At 39.3% G+C, this 27,834-nt stretch overlaps 1 protein-coding gene across 9 annotated transcripts in view; it reads left to right on the forward strand.

Moving 5' to 3' along the window:
- Positions 1 to 27,834, forward strand: part of CFAP95 (cilia and flagella associated protein 95) — a 155,825-nt gene that overhangs the window by 33,233 nt on the left and 94,758 nt on the right. For 7 of the 9 annotated variants that reach the window (XM_074330542.1, XM_074330540.1, XM_074330539.1 and 4 more), the window contains exons 3-5: positions 6,826 to 6,944; positions 7,817 to 7,885; positions 26,392 to 26,449. In XM_074330542.1, the coding sequence (XP_074186643.1) occupies positions 6,826 to 6,944; positions 7,817 to 7,885; positions 26,392 to 26,449 (246 nt within the window). The remainder of the gene's footprint in view (positions 1 to 6,825; positions 6,945 to 7,816; positions 7,886 to 26,391; positions 26,450 to 27,834) is intronic. The other 2 variants (XM_074330545.1, XM_074330546.1) reach the window with 1 other exon arrangement.

Genomic DNA, 27,834 nt, shown 5'->3' on the forward strand with positions numbered 1-27,834 from the left:
GGAAATTGGGATGAGCAACCACAGTGATGATGGATGCTATGAAAGGGAGAAGTGTATGATGGGTGCTGTGAGGGGCACCTGAACTGACATGGGTGGCAGGGAGGGTCAGACATGGCTTCCTAGTGGGGATGGCCCCTGTGAAGCTCCTGAGCTGAACCATCTCTTGAAGGAAACTGGAAACATAGCCCTCAGATTTCAATGGTGGCTTAATGAATTTCCTATGCTGATGGTCCCTCAGGCTTCAGGAATGGGGCCACAGGAGATCCAGATTTACAGGGGAGCAGTAATTCAAGTTCACTGGCCTTTCTCTGGTTATCATTAGTCTAAGTGATTTTGGGAAAGAGCACTTTAAACTACAGTATTTTGTTTTGGTATTTTATTTGGACTTTATTCAGGGGTTACTTAGCTATACCAGGATGCGTCCCATGCAAACTCAAATGATCAAGAGTACTTCTGTCATCTTTTGTTCATTTGTCAAGTCTCTCACCTGAGACGACCCCAGGCCCTGTCATAATCGCAGTCATAAGACTGACTCTACGGAAGCGGGACATGTTGAATCCTGTAATCTCAGAAGGATTAAGTGCAGAGCACATTTGGTGCGGTGTCATAGAAGGTGACAACTTTTCGGACACAAAGGAACAAAGAAAAGCGAGTTATTTTGATAGACAGATTTTTCTCATACAGCTAATGAACCAATGCCAAGGCATTTTTGGAACTCACAAGACAATATTGATGAGCAAATTAGGCTAATATTAGTATTAACAACATTACAGACATTTTTTTTAGACTTAAAAATGGCAAATAAATGACTAGCACAAAAATATGCTAACACTCATTTTATAAATAGATGAAGCACAGCTAAGTAGGCCTCAGATATGAGCTAGTTTAGTGGATGAAAATAAGACGTTTAAAAATTATTAAATTAATTAAAATATCCCTTAAAGGAATATAAAGGGATATAATTATACTGGATCTGAGAAATTCAGTTGTCATTTACTGAATTGGTTCCAGTGTTTTTTTTCTTTGACATTGAATGTTATTTTGACAACTCTAGTCTTATTGATACTTCTTGCATTCAGATCTAAGTACCTGAAAGAGGCATAGAGATCAAAGTTTTGTAAATGGAAGAATTTTAAATGCTATTGTGGGAGAACCACTTCAACCAGGAGAAAGGAAACTGTTTTGGGATAAGGGGACCCCTCATTCTTCCTGTCTCCATAATCTCTGGGCTTGGAGTTGCTGCCGTGGGTTCCAGCCTCTTTTCTGATATCAGCACACTGAATTGACCTGTCCAGTTTCAGAAATTCTGTATCAATTTTGGCCCACTAGATGTACTTTCCTTGTTTTCTGCTGCAGCTGTGGGTTTATTCTAGCAAATATCTTCTCTATCATTGATAGGGATTTGGGACAGGAACGAAAGTAGTCACCTGCCATTTTGATCCCATCATTCTCCTTTGCAACTCTTTTTCTATAGCACTAATCATGCGCTGAACTTAACTTTTAGATAAACTGGATTTTAATTGTTTGTGTATATCAGTTTGCTAAAGCAAATGTAACTGTTATTGTTGAACAAATGGAACTCAAAATGTGCAATCACTCCACACACACACACACACACACACAGACACACACCTATGTTTTTTGCCTCCATTGTCTGTTTGCTCTGCTTTGTGGAGTTAGTTTTTTCTCTACCCATGGATAAAATCGTGGGCAATTTCCATCATTTTTATGGGCACTCTCAGATAGTAAAATGTCTATTGGTCACATTTCAATAATTAAAATATCTCATCAAAATTATCAATTTCATATAAAATTAAAGCTCTTCCCTTTCTCCAGTTAGGGTCTGCTCCCAGTCTGAGAAGTGAGCGGAGGGAAATGTGTGGGCAGGGGGTTTTAGCTGATTTTCTATTTCTTCACTTGCTCTGCTCCTCCCTTCCCTCAGACAACTAGACAACTAAAAAGCTCTCTTGTGATTATCTTCCTAATATTAATTACTTAGCTGTACCTGTGTTTGTGACATAATTGTTTTGTTTTCTGAGAGTGACTGGAAAAAATATAACACTTGTCCAAGATTTATTTTTTGTAGGGGCAAGGAATGAACCATCCCCCAAAGGCTAGCATAAAAAGGCAGTGGAGAAAAACAATGGAATTATTTGTCTGATTGTACTGCATGAGACCCAGTTGATTAAAATAATAATGGGAAGGAGTCTCTCGCTTCTCTGGGATCCTTTAAATATGACACTACTGAGTTCACCTAGACATCAAAACAGCCAGAATTTCCAAGGGCAAAACTGCTGAGAAATAGGAATAGTCTTTTGAATGACTTTTAAAGATACAGACTTCTAACAAAGTCTCAGTGTTTACTTGTTGATGATAATGACTTTTTTGGCAATGGTGCAAAAAAGCTACAGTTGGTAGGGGAGTGCTGTTTAACAGGGTAAAATAAGACTCTTCCTCAGTTATAACGGAAGGTTTAAGATCATGGAGGCCAACTTCTTCATTACAAATTGAGATGCCGAATTACTCATGTAGAACATGCAAAGCATTTGGGCAGTAACTGATTTTGAGCCTCTTGGTCTTGCATCCACCTTGAAAATTAAAAAAAAAAAAAAAGTTGAAATTGAACAGATCTGGCCAAGACTATTTAGAATTTAAAGGGGTCATTTGGAGCTGGTGTGCTTACTGAGTCCCACTCCTCTTGTTGTAGGGGTGATAAGTATGTCTCATTCACTTCAAGTCTTTGAGAAAAGCCTCAGGGACACTAGGCTGGGAACTTTTTTTTTTAATTGGGGAATATTGGGGAGCAGTGTGTTTTTCCAGCACCCATCAGCTCCAAGTCAAATTGTTGCTTTCAATCTATTTGTGGAGGGCGCAGCTCACTGGCCCATGTGGGAATCCAACCAGCAACCTTGGTGTTATGAGCTCTGCGCTCTAACCAACTGAGCCAACCGGCGGCCGCCTAGGCTGGGAACTTGATTAGTGTCTCCCTGAAGTTGGGGAACTTGGTGGACAGGAGTCTGACTCATTCCTGAAGCAGCCTGTGGCATCAGAGAAGAGAGTTGACTTGGGAAGTACCTGCACTTCCTTCAATATAGGTCAGAGGAGTATGCTTTCTGGCGACTCTACAAGGAACCCAAGAAAAAACTGTCAGTTGAGGATCATATAAAATGACTCATCTGAAAGAGAGTCTGCCAGGGGGTAAGTCATCCTCAGCAGAAAGAGGCTGGTTACCCTCAAATGTGGAATTTGAGCGAAGTCCTAAGAGACCTGCTCATTTCCTGTACCAGTCACCCAGGTTATGTGTCTACTGGGTTTTCTTAATGCTGCACATGTGGGAAGAATTCACCTTGGAAGATTAGAAATGAGGACTTTAAAAAAATTGATACTCAGGAAAATAAGGAGTAAGAATGATATTATGAAGTGAACTTTCTGTATTTTTTGTATTACCATTTGACTCAAGCTTGATTTTATTATGCAAATTAAATGGAAATTTTAGTGATTATCCTGTGAGTTTGTGAGTTTGTGCTGTTAATTTAGCTGTCACATACCAAATTGCCAATCTCCAGTATATATAATATATATCCACATCCCAAAAGACTTTTAAACATACATTAGTGCTTTTATAAACTACCCACCCTTATGTCAGGTTATGAACATTTTAGACCAAAATAATTTTTCACACTACAATGGTGTAGGATTAGGTTTGCCTACATGCAACGAAAATCGCACATCAACAGTGGCTGTTCACATAAGGTTTTATTCTTTCATGTAAAAAGTCTGGAGGATAGCAGGCTAGGAGTGCTATGGAAGATCTATAAATAATCGGAAACCCACTCCTTCCAGCTTTCTACTGCTCTTCCATCTTTTGGGCCCAAGACAGATGCTGGAAACTTGTCATTATATCTGCATTCCATGCAGCAGGAAGGGAAAAACAAAAGAGGGACCTTTCCCAGAGGTTGTATAAATTACTTCCACTTATGCCTCACTGTCCAGAACCAGTCCCTGGTTGTATCTAAGTATAAGGGAGACTAGACAATGTCATCTGAAACACCATAGGCCCAGATAAAATTTTGGGGTTCTATTACTGATGATAATAGGCGGTCTAATATTGGGGGATAACATTTGCCTCTGATAAAGAAAACACGAGGTTAAAAAGCCGTCTCTGGAGTCAGATGGCCTCTCTTTGATTGTTGGCTCCACCATTTATTAGGTTGTAACTGGTCAAGAGTCTAAAACATCCCGTGTCTTTATTTACTTAGGTGTAAAGTGGGAATAGTAAAGATTCAGGAGCATTTAATGTGAAGACATTTTGAATGGGGTCTGGCCATGTGCTATTGTTACTATTATCCCCATGGTTTAGTACTATTATCACCAAGCTACAGTCAGTATAGCTTCTGGAGTTTACTACTCTAGCCCTAGAATTTAGTAAGATGCCCAGCACTTCATAGACATGGATGGATGGATGGATGGATGCAGGGATGGGTGGATGGATGGTTGGATGGATGGATGAATGAATCAGACTGCATGCGTTTTAAATTGTGGAACTTCTACTTTCTAGATGGTTTACATGGTCATGACTTAATCCCCTTCAGCCTCAGTTTTCCCATAAAATGAAAATAAACTCTTCCAAGCATTCTTTCTTTCTTCCTCCTGATCCATTCTCCACCCTTTTCAATCCTGCTCTGGGCCAAGGAGGCTGACTTTTATGGATTGCATCAATGAACTCCCTGGCCTTCTGGCTTCCTGTTGGGATTGGCCTGTGGAAGGCACTGGCAGGTGATCAGAAGTGGGAGGAGAGTGAGCTTGAACATTTATTCCTGTGGTTTCCTCCCTGCAGGGCCATGGTTTGGCAGTGGCTATGTGCTACAGACTGAATGTTTGGGTCCCCCGAAAATTATAATGATGAAATCCTAACCCCTCAGTGGTATTAGGAGATGGGTCATTTGGGAGCCCTGGGATGGGTTGTGAGCTTCTAGTAAAGCCCCCAGAGAGCTTCCTCCTCCTCCCTTCTGCCATGTGAGGACACAGTGAAAAGATGGCCTTTTCCAGACACTGAATCGGTCGGCACCTTGATCTTGGATTTCTCAGCTTCCAGAACTGTGAGAAATAAATTTCTGTTGTTTACAAGCCACCCAGTCTGCAGCACTTGTAACCAGTAATGGACTAAGACACTGTCTGTCTGTTCTGAAAGCCACAACTATCAAGTGGCCCTCTTTTTACAGCTGTAGGTCTTTCAGGGTTCCAGTAAGTACCCCTCCCTCATGGCTCCCCACTATTGCTATCCTCCAATGACATTTCAACATTGTTTGTTGATTTTCTGAATGCTGGCTGGCCACACTTTTATTAATACAACCTTCATTAAAATCTCTTCAGTTCCCCATTTCATTGTTCTTTTTCGTCTGCGACCATGATTGATACACAACACTCCTAGGGTTACTTGGAGTGTTTAATGAAATAACGCATACACAGTGCTTAATGCAATGTCTGACACAGAATAAGAACTCAATAAACTTAAGCTCCACCAATGCTATTATCATCTGTTTTTGTTTACTTCTCATTATTTCATGTTTGGTGATATCTTTGTTTCATACAATTTTCAAAGGTGTTTATTAATTTGTTCAAGTATTTTACTGCCCCAAATGATCAGAGCATACCTAAGGTTAATTTTGGGGTCAAACTTACACCTTAAAACAAAACGGTAACTAGTAATTTTCCCCCCTAAAAGATATGTCTTATTTTTCGTGAAAGTATAAAATATGAAGCCCAATACTGTGTCCTCTGCCATTGACTTGTGAATCTGGGAATCTAAGAAGAGGAGTAGTTGAACTGAGGGTGTAGGAATCAGAGCTGGGAAACTGGGCTGGGAGGCTGGTGATTCCGGAAGTTGAGGTCTTAGAGGACATGACTCAGGGAGCCAAGGATCAGCAGGGCCATGGAGTCGACCAGGGAAGTAGGACCAGAGACTCCAAGTAAAATTGCTTTCAGTAGGATGGATTCCTAGTTATTATAGAGCCTTATACTGACCCAAAGTGGACCAAAGGCATGTGATTATAGCTATGATAGTCTTGCAGTTGAAGTCTCCAAATTTCTATACAGTGGTTTCTCCGTTTTTAAACAACATCTAATGAGATTAATATGATCTGGGCTTCCTTGGGTGTGTTGTGGAACCTATTCTGGAAGCTCAGGGAAAGTAATGGGTTCTCTTGGTGGTGGTGAGTTCTGGTTCTGTGCTGTGAACCTCCACATTTGTGATCTTCTAGCGTTTGTATGGAAATATTCAATCTTCAGCCTCCGTTTTTGTTCCTACGATCCCCTAGATGTTACCCATGATGCATCTGCAATTGGTTAGAGTACATCTTACAGTCTGAAAATTTTCCTCATAGTAATAATTGCTTGTAATTCATTGAGTTTGTCATCTACGATAGAGAATGGAGAATGATGATGAGGACGATGATGATTGTGTCTGAAGTCCTATGTGATTTACAAAATGATTGCTACAAACATTTCTTTACTTAGAGAAGTTAAAATATATTTACCTTGAGAAGGAAATAGAAAGCAGATGTAATTACTATTTAATTGAATGCAGTACTTTCCATTTCATAGAAACAACTAATTTGAATTTTATTTTCCAACAACACATAGTAAGGAATTGCCATTTTTACGTAGTTATGATGAAATAGTTAACTGCTATGAGATATCACTTATTTTTAATGTCAGTGAATTCAACAATTAAAATCAGAATGTTCTTCAAAGAAATATATTTTAGTAACTGACCATTCTTTACAGTTAATTTACTTTTCTTATATATGGCTTCTGCTTTTCCAGACTTGGATATCAGAAACACAAGAACAAATGGCACAAGTTTATTTAAACACAGAACTGGCCGAAATGAAAAGCAAGGCTTTATTGAATGAGGAAACAATGAACTCTGGGATTGTTGAAAGGTATGCTTAATATTTCCCTTTGCTTACAGACCAGGCACATACAGGGAAGGATTTACATAACTGTTGAAGTGGTATAGTGACCCCAGCTCACATCAGAGGAACACATCTCAACGCTTTCTGTCGATGCCATTCCATCTGTTTGGAATTCCCTTCCCTCGGTTGTTTGCCAATCAGCACTACTCATTCTGGGTCCAGCTACAATGTCATTTCTTCTGTACACGTGTTTCCAGTCAGGGTTCTGACTATCTAGGTTTGACCCCCAGCTCCACAATTGACTTATAAAAGTCATGTGGTATCGATAACCCTCAGTTTATTCACCTGTACAATAGGAATTATAAAAGTATCTACTTCGTAGAGCTTTTCTGAAATTCAGATGAAATAAAGTATGAAATGTGCATAGAAATATTGCCTGAGGTGCATTAAGAATTAGGTAAGCTGTTATTAATCAGAATTAGTTGCTCTTATGTCTTTGCCCTCTGAGCATTTTGCTTATGTTCTACATAGCTGTTGTACTTAGATTCTAGTTAGTTATATGTATGTGTGTTTCCCCTGAGACAGAGAGTTCCTTAAGGGTTGGAACTGTTTCTTAGTCACAGCTATAGTCCTGCAACAGTACCTTTCTATGGAAGTGTGATATAGACTGTCTTATATTGTAATTATTGGAAAATGTAGTCAAACTAACGATGAAATGCTGCAATGTCCATTTACACACTGGGACATTTTACTTTGCAAAAGTACATAAAGTTGCAAACATGGAAATCCTTTAAGAAAGAATTGCCATAAAAATTCAGTCCCAAATTAGTTTTCTCTGGCTTTGATAGTCTATAAATGTCAATCTGACGTGTTTCTAAAACTTGTTATCTTCTTCCCAGGGACACTGGCTTGCCGATGACAGGCTTTGGAGCCCTCTTTACTAGACACCCACCAGATCGGCACAAATTGTGAGTAATTGTTAAACTGCTTCAGATTGCACAAAATGTTTCTTAATGATTCAGGAGGTTTGTTTGCAGGGGTGAAGCGATGAGAGGAGTACCAAGGCCAACAAAATGCCCTTTACGTGGCATTTTACAGAATTCTTTTTTTAACAAAATGTTCCCCCTGCCCCATCAATATGCATAGTTGGTGCAAAAGTAATTGCGGTTTAAAAGGTTAAAAATAATTGCAAAAACCGCAATTTTGCGACGACCTAATAATAATACAATCAATCCATATTGTTCATGGATTCCATATTTGCGAATTCTCCTACTCACTAAAATTTATTTATAACCCCAAAAATCAATACTTGGGGAGCTGTTGCCATCACTGACGAACATGTAAAGAGTGTGGTGATAAGTGTGAGATGCCCACGTTACCAGCTGAGGTTGAACAAGGCGAGGCTCTCATACTGTAAGCAAGTGTCCTTTCCAGGTCTGTTTAGTGACATTTTGTGTGTGTGTGTTGCTGATGATTTTGCTGTTTGAAATGGCTCCCAAGTATTGGGCTAAAGTGCTATCTAGTGATGCTAAGCAGAAGAAAGTTCTGATGTGCCCTATGGAGAACATCCGCGTTAGATAAGCTTCCTTCAGGCATGAGTTATGGGTCCGTTGGCTGTTTTACAGAGTCTGCCTGAGATGGGAGTGAGAATGCCCTAAACGATAATGTCACAGCTCATTTCACAGTCACCTGTTATGATTCAGGCCAGGCATTCTAAGCCTGCGAGTCCTGACCCCGGTTGCTTCAGTAAGGCTGGCCTGCATCCCCAGCCTGCCGGAGCACCTCTGAGTTGGCTGGCAGCTCCGCGAGGAGTATCCCCAGGATGGTCCTGGAGGAGGGTGTGCTTCTGGCTTTCATCAAGGTGATGAGCTAAAAACATCCTGCCGACTCCCTTCCCTGTGCTGTAATCCCAACTTTCCAGCAAAGACGTGGGAAGGCAGAATGAATCCAGAGGCAGACTTTCAAAACTGTATCAAAACTCTGAGAAACGCTAAAGAAAATAAAGGACTAGAATAGGAGAAGTCTACGGGATGGGAAGAGGGGAGAAAGGAAAAGGTCAGAGATGAGGTCACTAGATGGAGCCTCAGTCCAGTCCAGCGGGGGAGCTGGGATCGCCGTGGGCCAGGCTTAGGCAGGAGATGGATGAGTCTTGTCTATTGTGTTTGCAAACTCGGATTATATGCTCAAAGTTGCATTTTCTGCATTGTCTTTGACTGCTGTTTTTAATCCAAGGAAGAAAATGCGACAGCCAGGGCTCTATATAATAGAAGATTTGACACCAATAGTCAGCTTCTCTGAAGCTCCGATCTCAGCACTGAGATCTGTAATGAGAGCCTTAGAGAGCCAGTAGGACCCTGAGTTGTCTCCCCCAACTCCAGTTAGAGAAAGCGGTCTTGGATATAGAAGAACTGGGTAGTGCACCTTAGGGAGAAAGAAATGCCAGGGAAAATAAGTACAGTTAATCCCAGCCATCTGCACTCAACTCGTATTTCCCACACTCAGTGAAGACACGAGCTTAGGCTCAGTTTTCACTGGTCCGCCTATGTAGTCATCAAAAGTGGAGGCAACGGATAGTTTTAGGAATAATACAGATGAAGTTCCAGTTTTAAAAAAATCGTGACACATCTAAAGAACAAAAGCATCATGAAGAACGAGATATAGGCAACCTATACCAGGGGAAGTAGATCTGATGGAGCAAATGGAACAGGAGTTGAAAGCTAATGGAACAGAACATTATTATTTAGGAAACCAAGGAAACAGCAGCAAAATAACAAAAATCAGGTTGACATTAATTTCCCAACAGCAGCACTGGATACAAGAGCATACCATTAAAGGATTGAAGGAGAAGAATTTTGAACCCAGAGTTATTTAAATGTGAAAGTCAAATAAAGCTATCTCTAGGTATAAAAGGGCTGGTTTCAGACTTACTATCCTGCCATGAATAACTATAGAACTGGGCAAAATATATTAGGTAACTTTTGTCAAGTTTGCTAGCAACCAGTGAGACTCTGTGTCCTTGAGAAGAGCAGTGACTCACCTGAGTTTACCTGGCCGTGGTGCAGGCAAATGAGCCCAAGTGCAGAGCAGTGTTCTTGTTGAGTTTGGAGGTGGCAATGGGAACTTAGAGCTTCTGATAGGACTAGAGTTGGTAGGACAGGGTATTGGAGACAAGGAAGTTGCATGTGGAGGTGGGAACAGAAGTCTGCTTCGGGTGATTGATCAGGGTCTGGACTCTGCATGCACTCTCAAAATACTACATCAACTAGGGCTATCTATAGTGTATCCTGATATTTCCCAGCGGCTCTCTCCTGCATGGTGGTATTGTGCAGTGGGCTCTGGGGCTAAGAGACCTGCCTTCAAATCCTGGCCTTGCCACGTACTAGCTGTGTGATCTTGGGCTAGTTGTATAACCGTTCTGTACCTCAGTTTCTTCATCTGTAAAATTGGGATGCAGATTACACAGGCACCCATATTATAGGGTTGTTGTGATGATTAAGTAAGTTAATATGTGTAAAGCAATTAGGACAGTAATAACTGATGCATGCATGGTTAAGTGCTAGGTGAAAGTCAGCTGGGCCAGATACTGGGCGAACCTGTTCAGTCTAGAAACTCGTATCTATCAGTTCAGGGGAAATTTTCTTGATTTACTTCATCAGTGATTCATTTTCTGTTCTTTCTTTTTGAAAATTCTTTATTTGGATGTTAGATTGCTTGCCTCAGTCTTTGATTGTCTTGTCTTTTCTATTTTAGTTTTGTCTTTGTCCCCTACTTTGCTTCTCTGTTTCTTCAGCTGTACTATTGAGTTCTCTTTTTGTTTTCTATTTTTATAGCATCTTTTTTTTTTTTTTTAATTTAATGACTGCAATATCTTCTCTAGATAATATCTATCTGGAGATGTTAAAGATAGTTTGTTTTTGTTTAATTTTTTCTTTTTTTATTCATGCATAGTTTCTATTTCCTCCAAGATTTTTCTTGTTTTCAGTTTGTTTTCTTTGTCAGCAGGTATCTATCTTCTATGTTAGGTTTTCCTCAGGTGTCTGGTAATCAATCCTTGGTTTTCTCCTCATGATGAAGAGATGAGGCTTGGAGCGTGAGTGAGACTTGTTGATTTGGAGCGGCATTGGAGGGATCTAGGTGGGTTTTTATTTTTTTTTGCCCAGAAGCGCTAGTGTCAGTATTTCAGTCTTTCCTTCTGAGTTGTTCAGACTCCCCAGAGGAAGCTCCCTGAACTGCCCATCTGAAGGGTGAGGGCCGATGCCTGTGTTCTTGGCGCGAGAAGGGCATTGGCTGGGACATCAATATTAATCCTTCATTGTGTATGGTCACTGACCCATGTTGTTGCTCAAGGTCTTTCTCTTTTACCCTTTCCAGTGAATAAATTTCTAGCTTCCTGCTGGACGAGGGTAAGGGCAGTCGCCCAGCACTGGGAAATGGAAGAGGGGCTTAGAGCTCTATGTACAAGTAACTGCTTCTTAAACAGCTCTCCCCAGTTCTCCTTCGCTGATTTAAGACTCAGCTTTCTGCTAAGTCAGAGACCACTTGTCCATCTTCTCTTTAGCTTCCAATATTTGTTTCTCTTGTCCATTTTTCTGTTTTTCCTGTTCTTAAGGATTTATTTATTTATTTATTTAAATCTCTTTAATGTGGTTTTAGTGGAACTTTTTGAGGAAGCAAGATGCGAGGTGTATGTTCATTCTTAACTCTGAAGTCATCAAGTCTCATGTGCAATGTCACCTCCTCCAGAGGAGCTTTCCTTCCCACTGTCACACCCTGCCCCCATGGTATGACCCTTGGATATTCATATCACTGTGTGTTTCTTTTTTCCTAACACTATCCATCTTGGTTGCAATGAATTGCATTCTTGTTTGCCTTTCGTGCTAAAGTCAATGCTCTGAAGAGCAAGACTGTCTCAGCTCTATCCTGAGTGCCTAACAGAGGGCCTGACCTATAGCAAATGCACAATAATTATTTCTTGAGTTAATAAATTATATATTATGTTGAAAAGCAAATTATAATGGGAAAGGCATAGCTAATTCCTATCTTATTTGATTTAGGGCTTCAAGGCCTGCAGAACCAAAAGTTGTTCTCGGTTCTATTCTGGTAAATGCATTAGAAGACATGGTCTCTAGAAAATCAGCCCTTATTGGTTTGAATTGTTAGAATTACTTGTTTGTTTTATTTGATTCATGAGTATTAACAAGGAAATAACTACATGAGCACCTTCCACCGTTCTCTGCTAATTTCGTATGTAATTCTTTCTTTTAGTTAATGTACACTAATTATAGGACATTCCACACAATAGAATGCTTTGGTGTCTTAGAATCTGCTCTCTTGAATATTAACTATTCTTTTGCTTATTGCCAACTGTACAGCTGTGGAAGTTAAATGTCAACTTTAAAAGGCAATGAATAAGCATGAGTTTGCTCAATAGACCAAAATAATGTGCTTCAACTTATAAAAGAAAAGCAGTAATTGAATTGTAAATTTAGATTTTAGGTTGTCGCTTAATGGGAAAAAATCAGAATACAGGTATAACTTTGTTATTGAGACATTAGTCAACACATTTATCTTAATTTTTAGATAATGTTCATTATGTTGTGATGGCATTTGACAATGTGTTTCTTTTCTCACAACTTAACCAATGGCCTACCTATTTATTTTGAACCAATGTGAAGAGGACATAACACCTTTCCTCCATAAACTGGCAGTAAATATCTCAGTGGAACATACTGAAAACCACAATAACTGGAATGCTTGACACCACTGGACTTATCAGTCCTGACCTTAACTACAGAAAAGTCTCCATATGTGGATAATTCCCTCCACATAAGTCACAGAGAAAACAAAAATTAAAAATTGTAATGTAGGGAATAGTCAGGTTGAGACTAAAAATAGTATCAATGACTTAAGCTTTAAAAATGAGATTTCTATAGTTTGAGGCTAAGTGAGCTAATCTAGAACCAGAGCTAATGTTTCTCTTGAGAGTTGGTTGCATTTCCATCAGTGAGTTTCCGAGGAATTGGCATGGGCCAGTGATGGAAGGAGTGAGAGGCAAGGAGGCTCAAAGACCCCTTAGACATCAAGGGGTCTCCAGCACATCTTACTTTTGGTGTAGAAAAGTAATGAGAGGCACATTTCCTTTAAGGCACATAGGAAAAGTGGATGGGAATATGAATATAATTAGTGAGTTAATTTAAGAGTCTTTCTTGCCCTCCCATCTTGTTCTCAAGAATCCTCAAGGAACTTTCACTTAATTTGGAAGTACTCTTTGAGACATGGAAAGCTAACTCACTAATTATCAGAAGGCCCCTGGATATATGATTATCTAATACAAAATCATTTTATGATTTGTCCATAGAACCAGACAGGTGTAGCTGATTCCTTCTAAGAAGTAAGATTTTCCATATAATATCTGGACTGAATCTGTGACCGTTAAACAAACAACCACAAACCAAAACCATAGGATGAAAAAAACAAACAACAGCAAAATCCATGTGAAGCAGATCCGATTTTGAAAGGGAGGTGTAATCTAAGTAGAATTTTAAGATCTTATTTCTCAGAAGCCCTTATTTAAATATCCATATGTTAGCCAGGTGTGGTCCTGGGATGATGGCTTTTAGGAGAAGTTAGTTTTTCTGACACGGAAAACCCAATTCTGGCATAGAGTATTTTCTGGGTGAGAAGCAGATTCATGGGAGCCTGGGTCAGTTTGCAGGCAGCCCGAGAATACTGACCACCTACTGGAGGACGGAGAGATACGCAAGGTCAGCCCTAAACTAAGGTGTCTTATCATTTTTACCAAATTTCATTACCTCTTGGTGGTAGTGATTAGTGTTTATTGTTGAAATTTTATGATAAATGTGTCATTTCCAGAATTCATCCAAACACTTATTGCGATCCACACGACTGGAGAAGAAATTAATAGTGTTTTGGATCACTGGGTAGCTTTTTGGACACAGTGTGGTTTTTCAAAAAGGGCATAGTATGGGAAAACATAAGCCATGGGTTCTACTTCTAGACCTGCACTAACCCTGCTATGTGACCTTGTGCTGGCTAATAAATCCTCTCTGGGCTTCAGTCGTTTCCATCTGGAAAATGAGGGGATTGAATCAGATGATCTGTGAAGTCCTTTCCTGCTCTAAAATTTTATGATTCCAAAGAGAAAGGCATCTGTAGTCACATAAATGGACAGTAGAAGGAGGCCAAGAAGTAAAGAAGTAGTTCAGGCAGTTAAGTTTGCATTGTTGGCACAGAGCACTTACCCACATGTGTGAGGAGCGATTACGTCACAGTTAGTAGTAGAAAGCTTAGGCCACAGTTTAAACGTTCAGTGTATTCCTCCCACGGGGCATTCAGCATCTGTAAAAACTTTGGCTCTCTTCACAGCAATGGGACTGCACGTCAATAGTAAGAGAGGTTTCTTTGTCTCCTTTTTCTTTTCTCAAAGTACAGTGAAAGGAAGGCATTTTACTTTCTTTTCTACTCAGGCACTTGTGTGTGGGGTTATCTCTTCCTAAAATACCGCGCAATTGTGGAACATTTTTCCAGAAGAAAAAAAAAGTTTAAAGAATTGCCCTGTCGTGATGGTGATAAGGATAACAAAAAAAATGTGAAGAGGAGAGTGGTGTGCTGAAAAGACCGTGGAAAGGCAGTGAGACAGACTTGAGTTCGATTCTTGATTCCCCATCTTACTCATTGTCGGAGCTTTTGTTTTCATGTGTCCAGCTTTCTTCATTTGGATAAATCCTCGCCCCCATCCAGTTAGGCCATAAAATGCTTGGGCTGATTTTGTTCCTCACTCTTATCTCCCCACAAGCCCAAGTGTTGGGTATATGATCAGAAAGCACTCTAGGTTAATAGTTGGAGTTTGGGGCAAGGTGCTCTCTCATAATTGGAGTTTGGAGCAAGGTCCTTTCCAGGGGGCAAGTTACAGAGGGCATCTGTCTGCTCGGGGAGCATCTATCTGTAAGTGAAGCTAAGCGAAGGCATGGAAACAGACAGCTCTGAGGACGGTCTTTTTATGTGCGGTGGAATTTTCCTCTTTGTTTTTTTTTTTTTGTTGTTGTTGTTGTTTGTTTGCTTCATCAGTTTGATTTGAGTTTCTACAACTTTAAGAGTGATACTCATAACAGTAAACACTTACCTGGTGATTACTCTGTGCCAAGCATTATTCTAAGGGTTTTACGTCTGCTAACTCATTTACTCCCTACAAAAACGGGGAGTTGGTTCCATCATTATCTGCGTTCTATGGAGGAAAAAGCAAGGCACAGAGAAGTCAACTAACATGGCTAAGCTCTCATAGCTGGTAAGTTATAATGAGCCAAGATTTGAACTGAAACGGGCTAATGCCAAAGCGCATGGCCTTAGCCATTTTTCTATGCTACCTCTCTGAATGATGTGCCATTAGGAGAACTCCAAACATCACTTTCTCTGTCAACATGGAGATGATAATTGCTACATTTAGGCAGGCCCGGCCTGAGCACCAACCTCATAAAGGAAGTACTCGGGAAAGGTTCTTTATCTCTTTTGAAATTTCTGGAATCAAATTTTCCATTTTTCAAACAACATGGGCTACTGGTTCCGCAGACATGCCTTGGTCTTGGCTTGACATTTTTCCTCTTTGAGGCAAGAATCCTGCCTGAGATCGTATCACCAAAATGGACTCCCAGGAATGGGTGCTTAGCTAGTGCTGAGTGAACGATTACTTTTCTAGAAGGCCAAACTTGCTGAAATGACTTCCGAGTGAACCAAAAGGCTGTTTCGCTGTGCATTACTCCTTCATAGAGGGTGTCCTTCCTTAGCTGGTAGACTTTGAAGCCAAATGGCTAAGTAAGTGGGACACTTTTCCATTCGTTGATGTTTGGGGTTGTGACTCAGGTCCTGACTTGCGTTGTGTGTCTTGGCATAGTAGTGTTTTAATGGTGGGTAATAATAACCTATTTCATTGCTATCCCGGCAGGGTAATTCAAATCATTTGATAAGAAAATTTATGTGAAGGCACCTGATATGTACCTGCTAGATCTAAAGTTTGGGCATCACAATAGATTGATGTCTGACTCAGACCATCCTTATAAGTGTTTGTTGACTCTAACTTCATTAAAGTAGCTACTCAAGTTATACCCACCAACTTGAAGACCAGGTTTCTTTGCATATTCAGGTGGGCTCAATAAGGTCTTCCAGATAAAATTATGAAGATAGGCTTATTTGATTTACTTACTGTGGTTGCTAGTCTCCAGAGGTGACCTCCAACAATTCCTTCCCTCTCTGTACAAGCATGCCACAGCTCCCAGCAAGAGGCAGAGGTTATTTGCCTGCCCTCTGAAACTGGGTTGGTCTTGTGACTGGCTTTGGTCAATCGAATGTGGCAGAAGTGATGTTCTGGGACTTCTGAATACAGACCCACTTATGGGACTGGTAGACTCTACTTTCTAGTTCTTAGACTCTAGCTGGCATGCCGTGAGAAGCCCAAGACACATGGAGAGGGACCAAGGCACATGGAAGAGAACCAAGGCACTGAATTTGATAGCTCCAACTGAGCTCCCAGACCACAGGCAAAACCAAGTGCCAACCATGTGCGTGAGCTGTCTTGGATATTGAAGTTTAGTCAAGTACCTGGAAACCTGTAGCTCTAACTGATGTCAAATGGAGCGAAAAAGCCAGCCAGCTGAACCCAGCCATCCCAATATAATCAGAGATAATAAAGTGATGGTTATTTTCAGCCACTAACTTTTAAGCCACAGAAATAGGTAATTGAAACAATCTTCATATCTCTAACTACTGTGATCAGATGGCTATTTCTACCATTATTTAGCCTAGATGACAGGCCTATATATAATTGCCTATTTGTCATTGCTAATCCATCAGGGATGCAAGCAGTTCAAACTTTTGGGACTGATGAGCTAACAAAACAAGTAAGTGGTTAAGATTTTCAAAATGTCATGGTGGTGGAATTTATATTTAGTCCTCACATTTCCTTTTATACCATGTACATTAATGATGAACTGATATTACTCGTATTTCTCTTAAAATACTACTGAAAGTTTATATGGTTGTCATAAAAATATCATTATTTATAATTACTTAAAATAAAGTCTTCATTGGGTCCCAGTGGATGATATTACAATACTATGAGTCTTTGAGACACGGTAGTGGTTTCATAGGAATAAGAACTTATCAGAATTACAGAAATCTTGCTGCTCTCCGTATCTAATTTGATTCCATATGTGGTCCTTACAGAGTTAAATTATTACCCTAACATGTAAACCTTATATTGTTCTTTCAAATGGCTTCCAAAACTTACTAAGCCTAAAGAAATTACATTTGTCCAATGTATCTGCATTCATTCTTCAACATAAGCATTTAATGAGTGCCTACTATGTACTAAGAACAATCAAATACTAGACTAGGAAGATAGAGACAAAGGACAGCCTCATTCCTGAAGTAGCTCATTTGTTTAATATATTAAACAGAAAAACAACCAATCAATACTCATATATCAGTCAGAAATACACTTGGCTGAAAGTAAAAGAAAACTTAACTGATAATTTGAATAATGAAGGAATTTGGTCACCTGGCATGAAATATAAGGGAATTCAAGACTGCTATGGCACCTAAACAATGTCATCAAGGATATAGGGTCTTTTTGTCTTTCTTGTCTATGAGTTTTGCAGGTTGCTCTCTTTCTCACAGTCTCAAGATGGTTGCTATGCTTCCCAATCTCAATCTGATCTAGAAAGAAAGAAGTGGGAAAGGGAAACCCTCTTCAGGATCTTCGTTCTTCATCTATTGGCTACACTGTGACATCGCCACTCTCGGTTCCAAGAGTGGTTTGAGCTTCTAAGTAGAGAAATACAGGGAGAAGGGAGATTGAAACAGGTGTTGAATGTGCCAACCTACACTCTACAACATGCTAGGGTGAACATAAGGTGCAAGCGGAGGACATAACTCAGATTTGGAAGGTGAGAAAAGGCTTTCAGATGGAAGTGACCCCTGAGCTGAGTCATGGAGTGTGAGTTGGAGTTGGCCAGATCAACAGGAAAGAAGGGCACCTGGGCAGAAGATAAAGGACCTACCAAGGCAGGGAGGAGTGGGACCTATGATGGGCATGCTTGGTTCATAGAGTACAACTTTGCAGTGACAACAGCTAACGTTGGAGAGAGATGATGGAGACAAAACAAGCAGGGCCTGAAAACTATGTTAAAGTGTTTGGACTTTACCATGCAGGCTACAGTGAAAGCTTTTCAAGTGGTGTAGAAATGATCCGATTTGTGTTTAGAACTCAGAAAACAGATTGGTAGACAACTGAGACTGCAGTCAGAAGACTAACCAAGGCCAGACATAACAAGGACCTGCCCTTTGATGGTGGTGTGGAAGGAGGGAAGGGTTCAGATTTCAGACATATTAAGGGAGAGGAATAGACATCTATTTGATGACTGATGAATTGTGAGAGGAAAGAAGACTCAAGGTTGATTCCTAGGCTCTGGCTTAAGCGACTGGGGTTACTGGGGCCATTCACTGAGGCAGAAAAATGGGAGGAAGAGCATATCAGATAATACCGATAAGTGGATATTTGAGACAGGAGCAAGAGAGAAGTCACTGACCCAGACCTAATTGCTAATATAAGTATCCCAACGAGTTCCTCTGCCTCCAGGCTCCTCCCTTACAATCCATTCTCCACCCTGCAGCTTGAATAATCAAATTAACAAGCAAAAAAAAAAACACACAAAACCCATGCCCTTCCACTGTTTGATACTGTTTTTCTTCTAAGTGTTAATGGGCACATCCTATGTGTCTATCACTGAGTTAAGGGCTTTATGTGCCTTATTTCATGGAATTCTCATTCTTTGAGATAATTGTGGCAATTGCCTCCATTGAGAAGGGGCTCAGAGAGGTAATTTTCCAAAAGGCCTTACCTACTAAGCACCAGAGCTGGGTTTTAAACTCATGTCTGTTCTGCCTGACTGCAGAGCTCATGTTCCTTAATCACTGTTGTACATTCTCCTTCATGCAAAAATGTACATACGCGCCATATCATTCAAAGAACTTCCATATACATTATCCGCTATCCCTTTCCTCCTAACAATTATATAAAGTCATTTGGATAGGTATTTTTTTAATTGTATCGAAAAGGAAAATAGAAGAGGAAATCAAAGCACCGAGATAATCAAGGAATATAATTCCTCATTAATTAATAAATCCATCCATCTATTCTATAAATATTTATGGGACAGAAACTGATGGGGGGGAATTAAGATGCAGAAGGTTTAAATGACTTGCTCAAGGCCTCAAGATTACCTAGTGGTAAAGCAGGGATTAGGATCTTGGGGTTCCCAGACGTGTGTGTCTGAGGGGAGAACTGCTTCCAAAGTGCTAGGTAACTTAGCAAGGGCTTGGTTTTGATTAGGAGTGAGAGCAGCTTCAAATGGTCCTGCATTTTATCTTTCCTCTCTACCTCTTGCTCACTAGTTTCTTAGGAGTTGATTTCTAAAACACAGGCCTGGCATTCAGCAGCTGTGGAAGGACTATCAGATTTGGAGTGTGTGTGCAGGGGATGGTGCAGGGAGACTTCATTCAGTAGGTAGCAGGAGCAGGGAGTGATGGGGATATTCATTACAGCACAATATGAGATTTAAAACAAATGATGGTTGCTGTTAAGAATGAGACAGAATTTCCCAGAGTGGTTGTAAGCTCCCCCTTCCCTCCTACCACAAGAGTCAAGTAGACTGCACAGCCCTCTGTTGCTGAATGCTCCTTCTGCTGCCTGCGATGGGATTAATTCCAGATGAACTCTCTGCTACTTGAGGTCACTTACCCAGATGCAGACTCTGAGGTGGGACCATCTGATTTACTGAGATGTCACATGCCCTTGTCCTGGCTGCCAGGAAGCTGGGAGAGAAACTGTCTGCCCCTCCTCCAGAGAAAGCAGCAAAGAAAAGCTGATGTTTAAAACTCTTCCAGATTTAAGAAATTGTGATTCTGTGGGCTTTGGTGCCTCATCTTGTCATAGATTCACACAGGATGTCACTGGTGGTAGTGCAGGCATAGGTGTTTTGACTAGTACATTGGCTTTAATGATAACTGCGGTATCGGACTACTTTTCCTGTCTCATCTTAGGAGAGACATCTCTAGTTCTTGGCCTTTAAAGGTCGAAGAGGGCATGTGTGGCAAATTGTGGGTGGTGCTGGGTCCACCTTCCAACTTCCAAGAGTACTTCTAGCATAGCGTTACCCCTGGTGAACTTACCAGAATCTTGTCTTCAGTTTTACATTTCCAGAAAAACCCTTTCATCTGTGCTTCAGAGTTTGTCTGACTCACGCAGATTGACTTGGTGCTCATTACACTCACAAGAAAAGCCAGAATTCTAATTAGTTGATTTATAATGAGAAATAAAATGTTCAAGCATAATAGTCATGTCAGCCTAATAAGAGCATTCTCTCTCAGTTAAAAAAAACAACATAGGACGTCAAACTGTAATTGAATGTTGTTCAGAGCTTTTGGAATCAAAGTGAGGGGAGTTTGTTATGTGATTACAATGGTCACTGGCCTGAGACTCTGATTTCCTGATTGTAATAGTCAGGATTCTTTCGGTTGTTAAGTGACAAATAACACAGATAAAATTACCTTGGGCCAAAAGGGGAGTTTATTGAAAGACTACTGGAGTACCCTATGGAACTCTGGGAAATTCCATGGAAGAGTTGGTCTTCAGAGACTGCTGGGATCAGGACTAGAAAATCCCCAGGATTCTCTTCCTGTTGTCCTCATTTGCTCCCTCTGCAACTAGGGATATTACATCCCATGGTTCTCTTCACAGGGGAGTGACTGGCCCTTTCCATTGGTCTTTCTTCAGAGATCCCACTGGAGAGCCCTGACATGGGCTGGAGGCTGATATTTGGACCTGTCAGCTATGGGGAGGGATGGAGTGGTGAGCAGGGCCCGGAGGCATATGCTTGCTCCTGGAGGTTCCAGGCAGTGAATTCAAGTCAGGGTTGGCTGCCATAGGTCAGAGTGGATCACTGACATCGTTGTACTTCATCTCCGTTCCCAGAACCAGAGAGGTCTATTTACGAGCCAGGACATGTCTTCCCCAGGATGATGCCAAGAACCAATGGCTTCCTTATCTTTCTCACCTCTTGCTTTCCTGAGTTTCTCTGAAGGCTATTTCTCTTCTAAATGGACTTGTTCTTTCCTTGTGTTCTTCATTTCAGCTGCAGCCTTAAGCTGATATCTAAGAGGAAGATTTATGTTGATTTTCTATATTTTTATTCTCAAAAGACCATCTTATTTCAAATTTGACTAAATATATCACTTAAAGATTGTTGAACTGTTCTTCAGATTTAAAAATGGTGGTGGTGGTGGGGGGGTGATCACAAAAAGTTTGTAAGTGACGGAAGGTCATCATTCAGTCTTATAAAAGTTCCCATTTAGTTGAGCCACCTTGCCTTTTCAAAAAGATAACTGAATACTTTAATTTCTACCTATGTTTCCTTTAAGTTCTCTTTCAAATCGATATCTCTTTATATCTAATTTTTATTTTTCATTATAATTACAATTATTTTATAATTTGCTTTATTCATTCAATAAATATTTTTCAGTGCTTACCTTGTATTAGATTCTCTGCTAGAAGGTGATAATAAAGAGAGGTAAAGGGCCTGAACATGGGTGAAATGGATTTCTGCTGCTTTAAGTGAGTAGAGAGATGCCTCACGTTGCCTTGCAAGGTTGGCCTGCCCAAAGCAACACTGATATTTGACTTCTCCTATCATTTGAGTCATAACTTTGGATGAGAATAAGGTAGGGAAACAAGTACACTGTCATCTATTAACACTTAAACATCTTAAGATTATGGACTATTTCTATTTTAAGGTTATTGAATATTTCCATATAAATACCACATATTCAAACACCCATCAATCTACTCATTACCTGATTATAATGTAAATCAATATTTTTATCAAATTTGCTTTATATTTTTCAGAGAAATAATTTATCATGACTTACATAGCCATCTAACATATCTACCCTATTGATGGACATTAGCTTCCAAATTTTCACTGTTACACAGAAGATTGCATTAAGTATCCTTATACATGTCTCCTTGGGTATATATGCCAGGGTTTCTTTATACTCAGAAATAGAATTGCTGGGTATTAAATATATGCACCTTCAATTTTGCAAGACACTGCCACCAGTAGTGTATGAATATAGCTATTCTTTCATATCCTTATAAATATATTTTGAATTTTTATCAATCTAATGGATATAAAATGGTATCTCATTGTTGTTTTACTTTGTACTTCACTATTACTAAATTTAAGACTAAATTTTAAGCCTGAATTTATCTTAAAATATTTATTAGCCATCTGATTTTTTTCTACTATGAATTGACTGTTTATAGGCTTTGTCCATTCTTCTATGGAATTTTATATTTTCTTGATTTGTAAGAATGTTTAATTCTGGGTACTAATCTTGTTTTGATTAATTTTAGGATATCTTCTAGTTTATGGCTTCTCTTATAACTCTCTTTATGCTGTCTTGATCAATAGAAGTTTTAAACTATAACTTAATCAAGATATATATATATATATCTATACACACACACAATGTGAGACTGTAAACTTTTTAGAAATTATATATATAGTATGTATATATACATATAAAGCATATATAGCATATATTGAGTTGTACTTCTATAAACAAAGGAGTTATTTTATGTCCTTCAACAAATGTTATAATTTTCTCCATAAATGTCTTATAAATCTTCTATTAGATGTATTCATGTAAGAGCCTTAGAGATTTTGTTGCAATTATAAATGGAATTTGCACACTTTAATTATGCTTTCTAATTTCTTGTTGCTGGTATATGGCTATACTATTTTTGTATGTTGATCTTGTATCCAACAACCTTCTTGAAACTTGCCTGTTGTTATGATTCCAAGATTCTTTTGGATTTTGTTTTCTAATTAGTTTATTGGGGTGACAATTGTTAGTAAAGTTACATAGAATTTCAGGTGTACAATTCTGTAATACATCATCTATATTTCACATTGTGTGTTCACCACCCAGAGTCAGTTCTCCTTCTATCACCATATATTTGACCCCGTTTGGATATTTTAATGTAGACAGTCTTATCTTTGGAAGATGAAAATTTTGTTCCTTCCATTCCAATTATTATCCCTATGCTTCTTTTTCTTGTTTTACTACATTTGCTAGAATCTCCAATACATCATTAAATAGAAATGCTGGTAGAGGTCTTCTCTGACTGTTTAGGAATGCTTCTGGGGAGGATTTTCATCAGCTTAGTTTTGGTTCTTATTTACTGTTTCCTTCTCATAGTAATCAGAAGTAATATTTTCTGTACATTTTAAGTATGTTGAATTGTCCTGGACGAGCAGCAAAGAGGTAATTCTATGGAGGGGGAATGCGAAGTTTGGAGAGTTTCCTCAGTATATTAGTTCAAGAGTGCCCTCTTCAGTTAGAACAGTGAAGTGGACTTTATTTCATTAATGACACCTTTTAGACAAGTAGTGGTTGTAGGACCCTTAAATTCTGGGCTTGATTTCTATTTTTTTTCTTTATGTTTTAGTTGCCCCCATCTCCACTTCCCTAAAGGCAGTGCCTTACGAAGACTGCCATTGTCTTGCTTAACTTCCAAGCCTGTTTCTTGGAAAGCCAGTGTTCAACTCTAGTCTCAGACTGGTTGTCAGTTTTTCCCCATCAGGGAAGGATGGTCTCTTTCTGGGTCCATGTCCCCTGTGTTCCATCTCCACTAGGGACTTGCCACTCTCTCCTCTCTGCCATGTGATCCCCACACAGTTTTGTTCCAGCCTGGGCTTCAGATCTGGCTCTACTGTTTGTTCTCCAAACTACATGTAAACCGAAGTTTGTAGTCTTCATTAGCCTCTATTAATCTCTATGCATGGGCTAATTGTGTGATTTCATTTGCTTTGCTGTTGCTCTGTATTGTTTCGGAGGATGTATGTAGCATTTTGGATTTAAGGAACCAAAGGATCTGGGAATGTTTTACAATTTTCCTTTATGAAAGTGGAATTGTCATTTTATCTTTACAATTCTGTCATTTTTTGCCTTAAAATTCTATGTGTTGTTAGGTTTATTGGCTTAGGGTTTTTATATCTTCCTGGTGACTTATTCCTTGAACCGGTAGTAATGATTAGTAAATCTTTATAACTAATAATTTTTGACTCGAAGTCAATTACATATGATATAAAAACACTAACTTGCTTTTGGTTAATATTTGTGGGATATATATTTTTATATTCTTCTACTTTCTACTTTCGTTTGAAAATAATTTTATTTTAGGTATAAAAGCACAGAGTTGGACTACATAATAAAATTTGATGTTCAATTTAAGTCTGAAAAAAATACTTTCTCTGCTGGGTTTAACCCCTTTACTTTCCTTGCAATTGCAAAGATATTTAGTTTTATTTTTATGATTTTAATTTGTCTAGTGAGCAGAAATGATTTTACTCTCCTTTTTATTCTCCTTTCCTGCTTTCTATTAGATTGGTCATTGTAAAAACAACAACAACAACAACAACAACAAAACCCTATTTGCTGGTTTGAAAGTTATACTTCTAATTTTTTTTTTTAATTGCCAGTACTCAATCTTTAGTGTGCATCAAAATCACCTAGAGGGCTTCTTAAAACACAGATTGCTGGGCCCCACCCTTGGAGTTTCTAATTCAGGAGGTCTGGAGTGGGTCCCAAGTACAGTCATGTGCTGTTTAATGACAGGGATACACTCTGACAAGCGCATCATTGGCGATTTCATTGTTGTTTGAACATGGTGGAGTGCACTTATACAAACCTGGATGGCATAGCCCATTACACCCCTAGGCTGCATGGTATATATAGCCTATTGCTCCTAGGCTATCAACCTAGAGTGCAAGCCGTCTACTGTACAAAACCACATGAGGTTAAATGAAGCACAAGAGAAAATGATGCAATCAAGAGACATCGTAAATGTGAGATAAATGAGTCTGTTTCAGCATTAACACAGCATACTGTTATACAGGAAATTTTTTTTTTTTGGTAGAAAGAGTACACTCTAAAATAGTGATAAATAGTATTGTGTATGGACTTATACACAAACCAGTAACGTAGTCATTTATTATCCTTATCAAGTACTATGCACTGTATGTAATTGTATGTGCTCTACTTTTATACAGCCAGCAGTGCAGTAGGTTTGTTTCCATCAGTTTCCCCATAAGCATGTGAGTAATGCATTGTGCTACAATGTTATGACAACTGCTACACCACTAGGTGATAGGAATTTTTCAGCTCCATTATAATCTTATGGGACACTGTCGCATATTTGGTCCATCATTACTGAAACTCCATGACGAAGCACATGACTGTATTTGCACTTCTAACAGGTTCCCAGGTGATGCTAATGCTAGTACTTTGGAAACCACACCTTGAAAGTCTGTCAGGAATTGTTGGTCACCACCAGGTAAATATTAGCGATTGTACCCAATAACCATTCTGAGTTGGACGTTCTTGTTGTTTTGGAATTCTTTTACTTGTTGAATTCTTTTACACTCCCACAAGCTCGGCCATCATTAAAATGTTTAAATTTCCTTGTATCTAATATTTTCAGGTGTGCAATTCTGAGGATAGTTTCTTTGACCATCTAGTCCCATAATATTGCCAGGAACAGAAGTAGGTATTTAATTTTTCATAGGAGAATAATTTTTCCCCCACCCTGAGTTCCAAACAGAGAGAAACTTCCTTGCAAGTTTCCCTGGACTGGTTACTGGAGGTTTGTCCTCTTCTTTTTGGTCTCTTTCATGTGGAGATTCAGTCTTTACAGATTCCTGGTTGTGAGTAGTAGGAGTTTCCTCTTTGCCTTCTGTGAACCCACTCAAGAGCATGTCTTCTGTCCCTATGCTTGGGACATGAGCTTATGGCTTCCCATTCTAATCAGTATACTTTTCTAGCCTCTCAGGGTTTCCCTTTTGCGCTTGGCTGTGCCTGTACACTTGGGGAAGGGAGGATGTATTTCCTCCTGCATTTCTGTATGTTTCATGGGATGGAAGTTGGGGAAGCTCTTGTTATCTCAGTCTTCCTGGTTGTTTTCTGTGATCTTTTCAGTTGTCATCCAGGAGAGGACGTGAGGCATAGGATCCAAAAGGTTTGAGAGGCAGAAAGTGGGTGGTAAAGAGAACTGCAAACGTCTGGAAGGGACTGAGCTGAGGAACTTGGGGTTGGTAGCACATCGTTAGCACAGGGGAGCAGGAGATGATGCTGAATCGGAAGTAATGAGGGAAGGGCACGCTGCCGGTGGTAGTTAGCGCTATAAACAAGGCCTGGGCAGTTGTGGGCTTTAAAATGTTTATTCGGGCCACTCCTTCATAAAATGTTTTCATTTCATGTAAAATATATACTGCTAAAATTGTAAAATATCTTTCTTGGAGTCATTCCTTTTCTCAATCATCAACTTATCCATCCTCCTTAGATATGCATTGACCACATATGCTGAGAACTACACTCCACCATATGATTATCGGCCACTTGTGAGTATCAGAGGGCTGAAAAGCCATATTCTAATACTTGTTTATGTACTTAAAATGGTTCCTTCTATCTACTAAAGAGTCAAGTTTGGGAAGAAAGGACAAATTGCTGAAATTTATGATGTTTTATATTTATTTAGCGATAGTAGCTCTTTGTGGGAGTCAATGTAATGGTTTATGGTTATGATTTATTTTTGGCTGTTTATAGACTTCAGGGAGAAAATATTGCAGTGTCTGAAATATATTAGTTACTTTCTCCCTCACCTTGTTTTATTATCCTCATCCCTGAATTCAGTTGATCTGAAATAAGAATCTACCTTTCTATTCATTTGTATTGTATTGACATGTACAAGTAAGTGGCTTAATTTAGCTCTGGGAAATGTGTGTGTTCATAAAATATGACCATTTGACAACTTTAATATACTTTTACTTAAAAAATTAAACAACAGAAACAAAACAAGTCTGTGTCCTATTAGTCTTATTCTGGAAGACTTAACCAGTGCAATAGATAAGAGATTTGATTATTGAACAAGAGAAGAAAATATCCTTACTTTCAGATAGTATGATTATCTTCATAGGAGAACCAAGGTATTAAACTGAGTAGGAATTAGGATGAATAAGTAAGGTAGTTAAATACAAAACAAACATGTTAAAGAGTATCTTTCCTTCATATCAGCACTAACTGGCGAGTAAACTATAAAAAAAAAGTATACAAATTACTGTAGCAACAAACATTTAAAATACTTTCATGAGGAAAAAAGTCTAGATCAATAAAGATCAATAGAGAAGATACGGTAGTTTATCTCCAAAGATGGCAGACCTTCCTGTTTGCACAGGCCACTTTCCCAGCAAGATTTGAATGTTTCTCCACCTTTTGAATCTGGGCTGTCAGGTCCTCGATTTGATCAATAGACTATGGCAAAAGTGACCTTGTGCCAGATCTAGACCTAGCTTTTAACAAGACTGCTTCCAACTCTTGGAGCTCTGAACCACTATGTAAGAAATCCAGGTGATTGTGCTAGAGCAAGAGGCCATGAAGAGAAACACTGCTGCACTTGACTTATGAGTGAGGAAGCCATCTTGGACATCCAGCCTAGTTGAGCCTGGACTCCAACTCTAGCTGCCATCTGACTGCAACCCATGAGAGATTCCAAGAAGAAGATAATAAATTGTTGTTTGTAGCCATTATTTTTTGTGGTATACATCCGAGAGATAACTGGGACAGAAATCTCAAATAAAAGGGATAACTACCATTTTAGAGGACTGGAAAACTAAATTAATTATAAATTAAATTTATAAATTTAATACTCAGTGGGGTGAAGATGGAGTGAGATGAGTTCTTCTTTTATATATACTATTTTTAATTTTTAATTACACTTGACATTCAA

This window comes from Rhinolophus sinicus, linkage group LG04, assembly GCF_036562045.2.
Source record: "Rhinolophus sinicus isolate RSC01 linkage group LG04, ASM3656204v1, whole genome shotgun sequence".
In the NCBI taxonomy this organism is placed as follows: domain Eukaryota; kingdom Metazoa; phylum Chordata; class Mammalia; order Chiroptera; family Rhinolophidae; genus Rhinolophus; species Rhinolophus sinicus.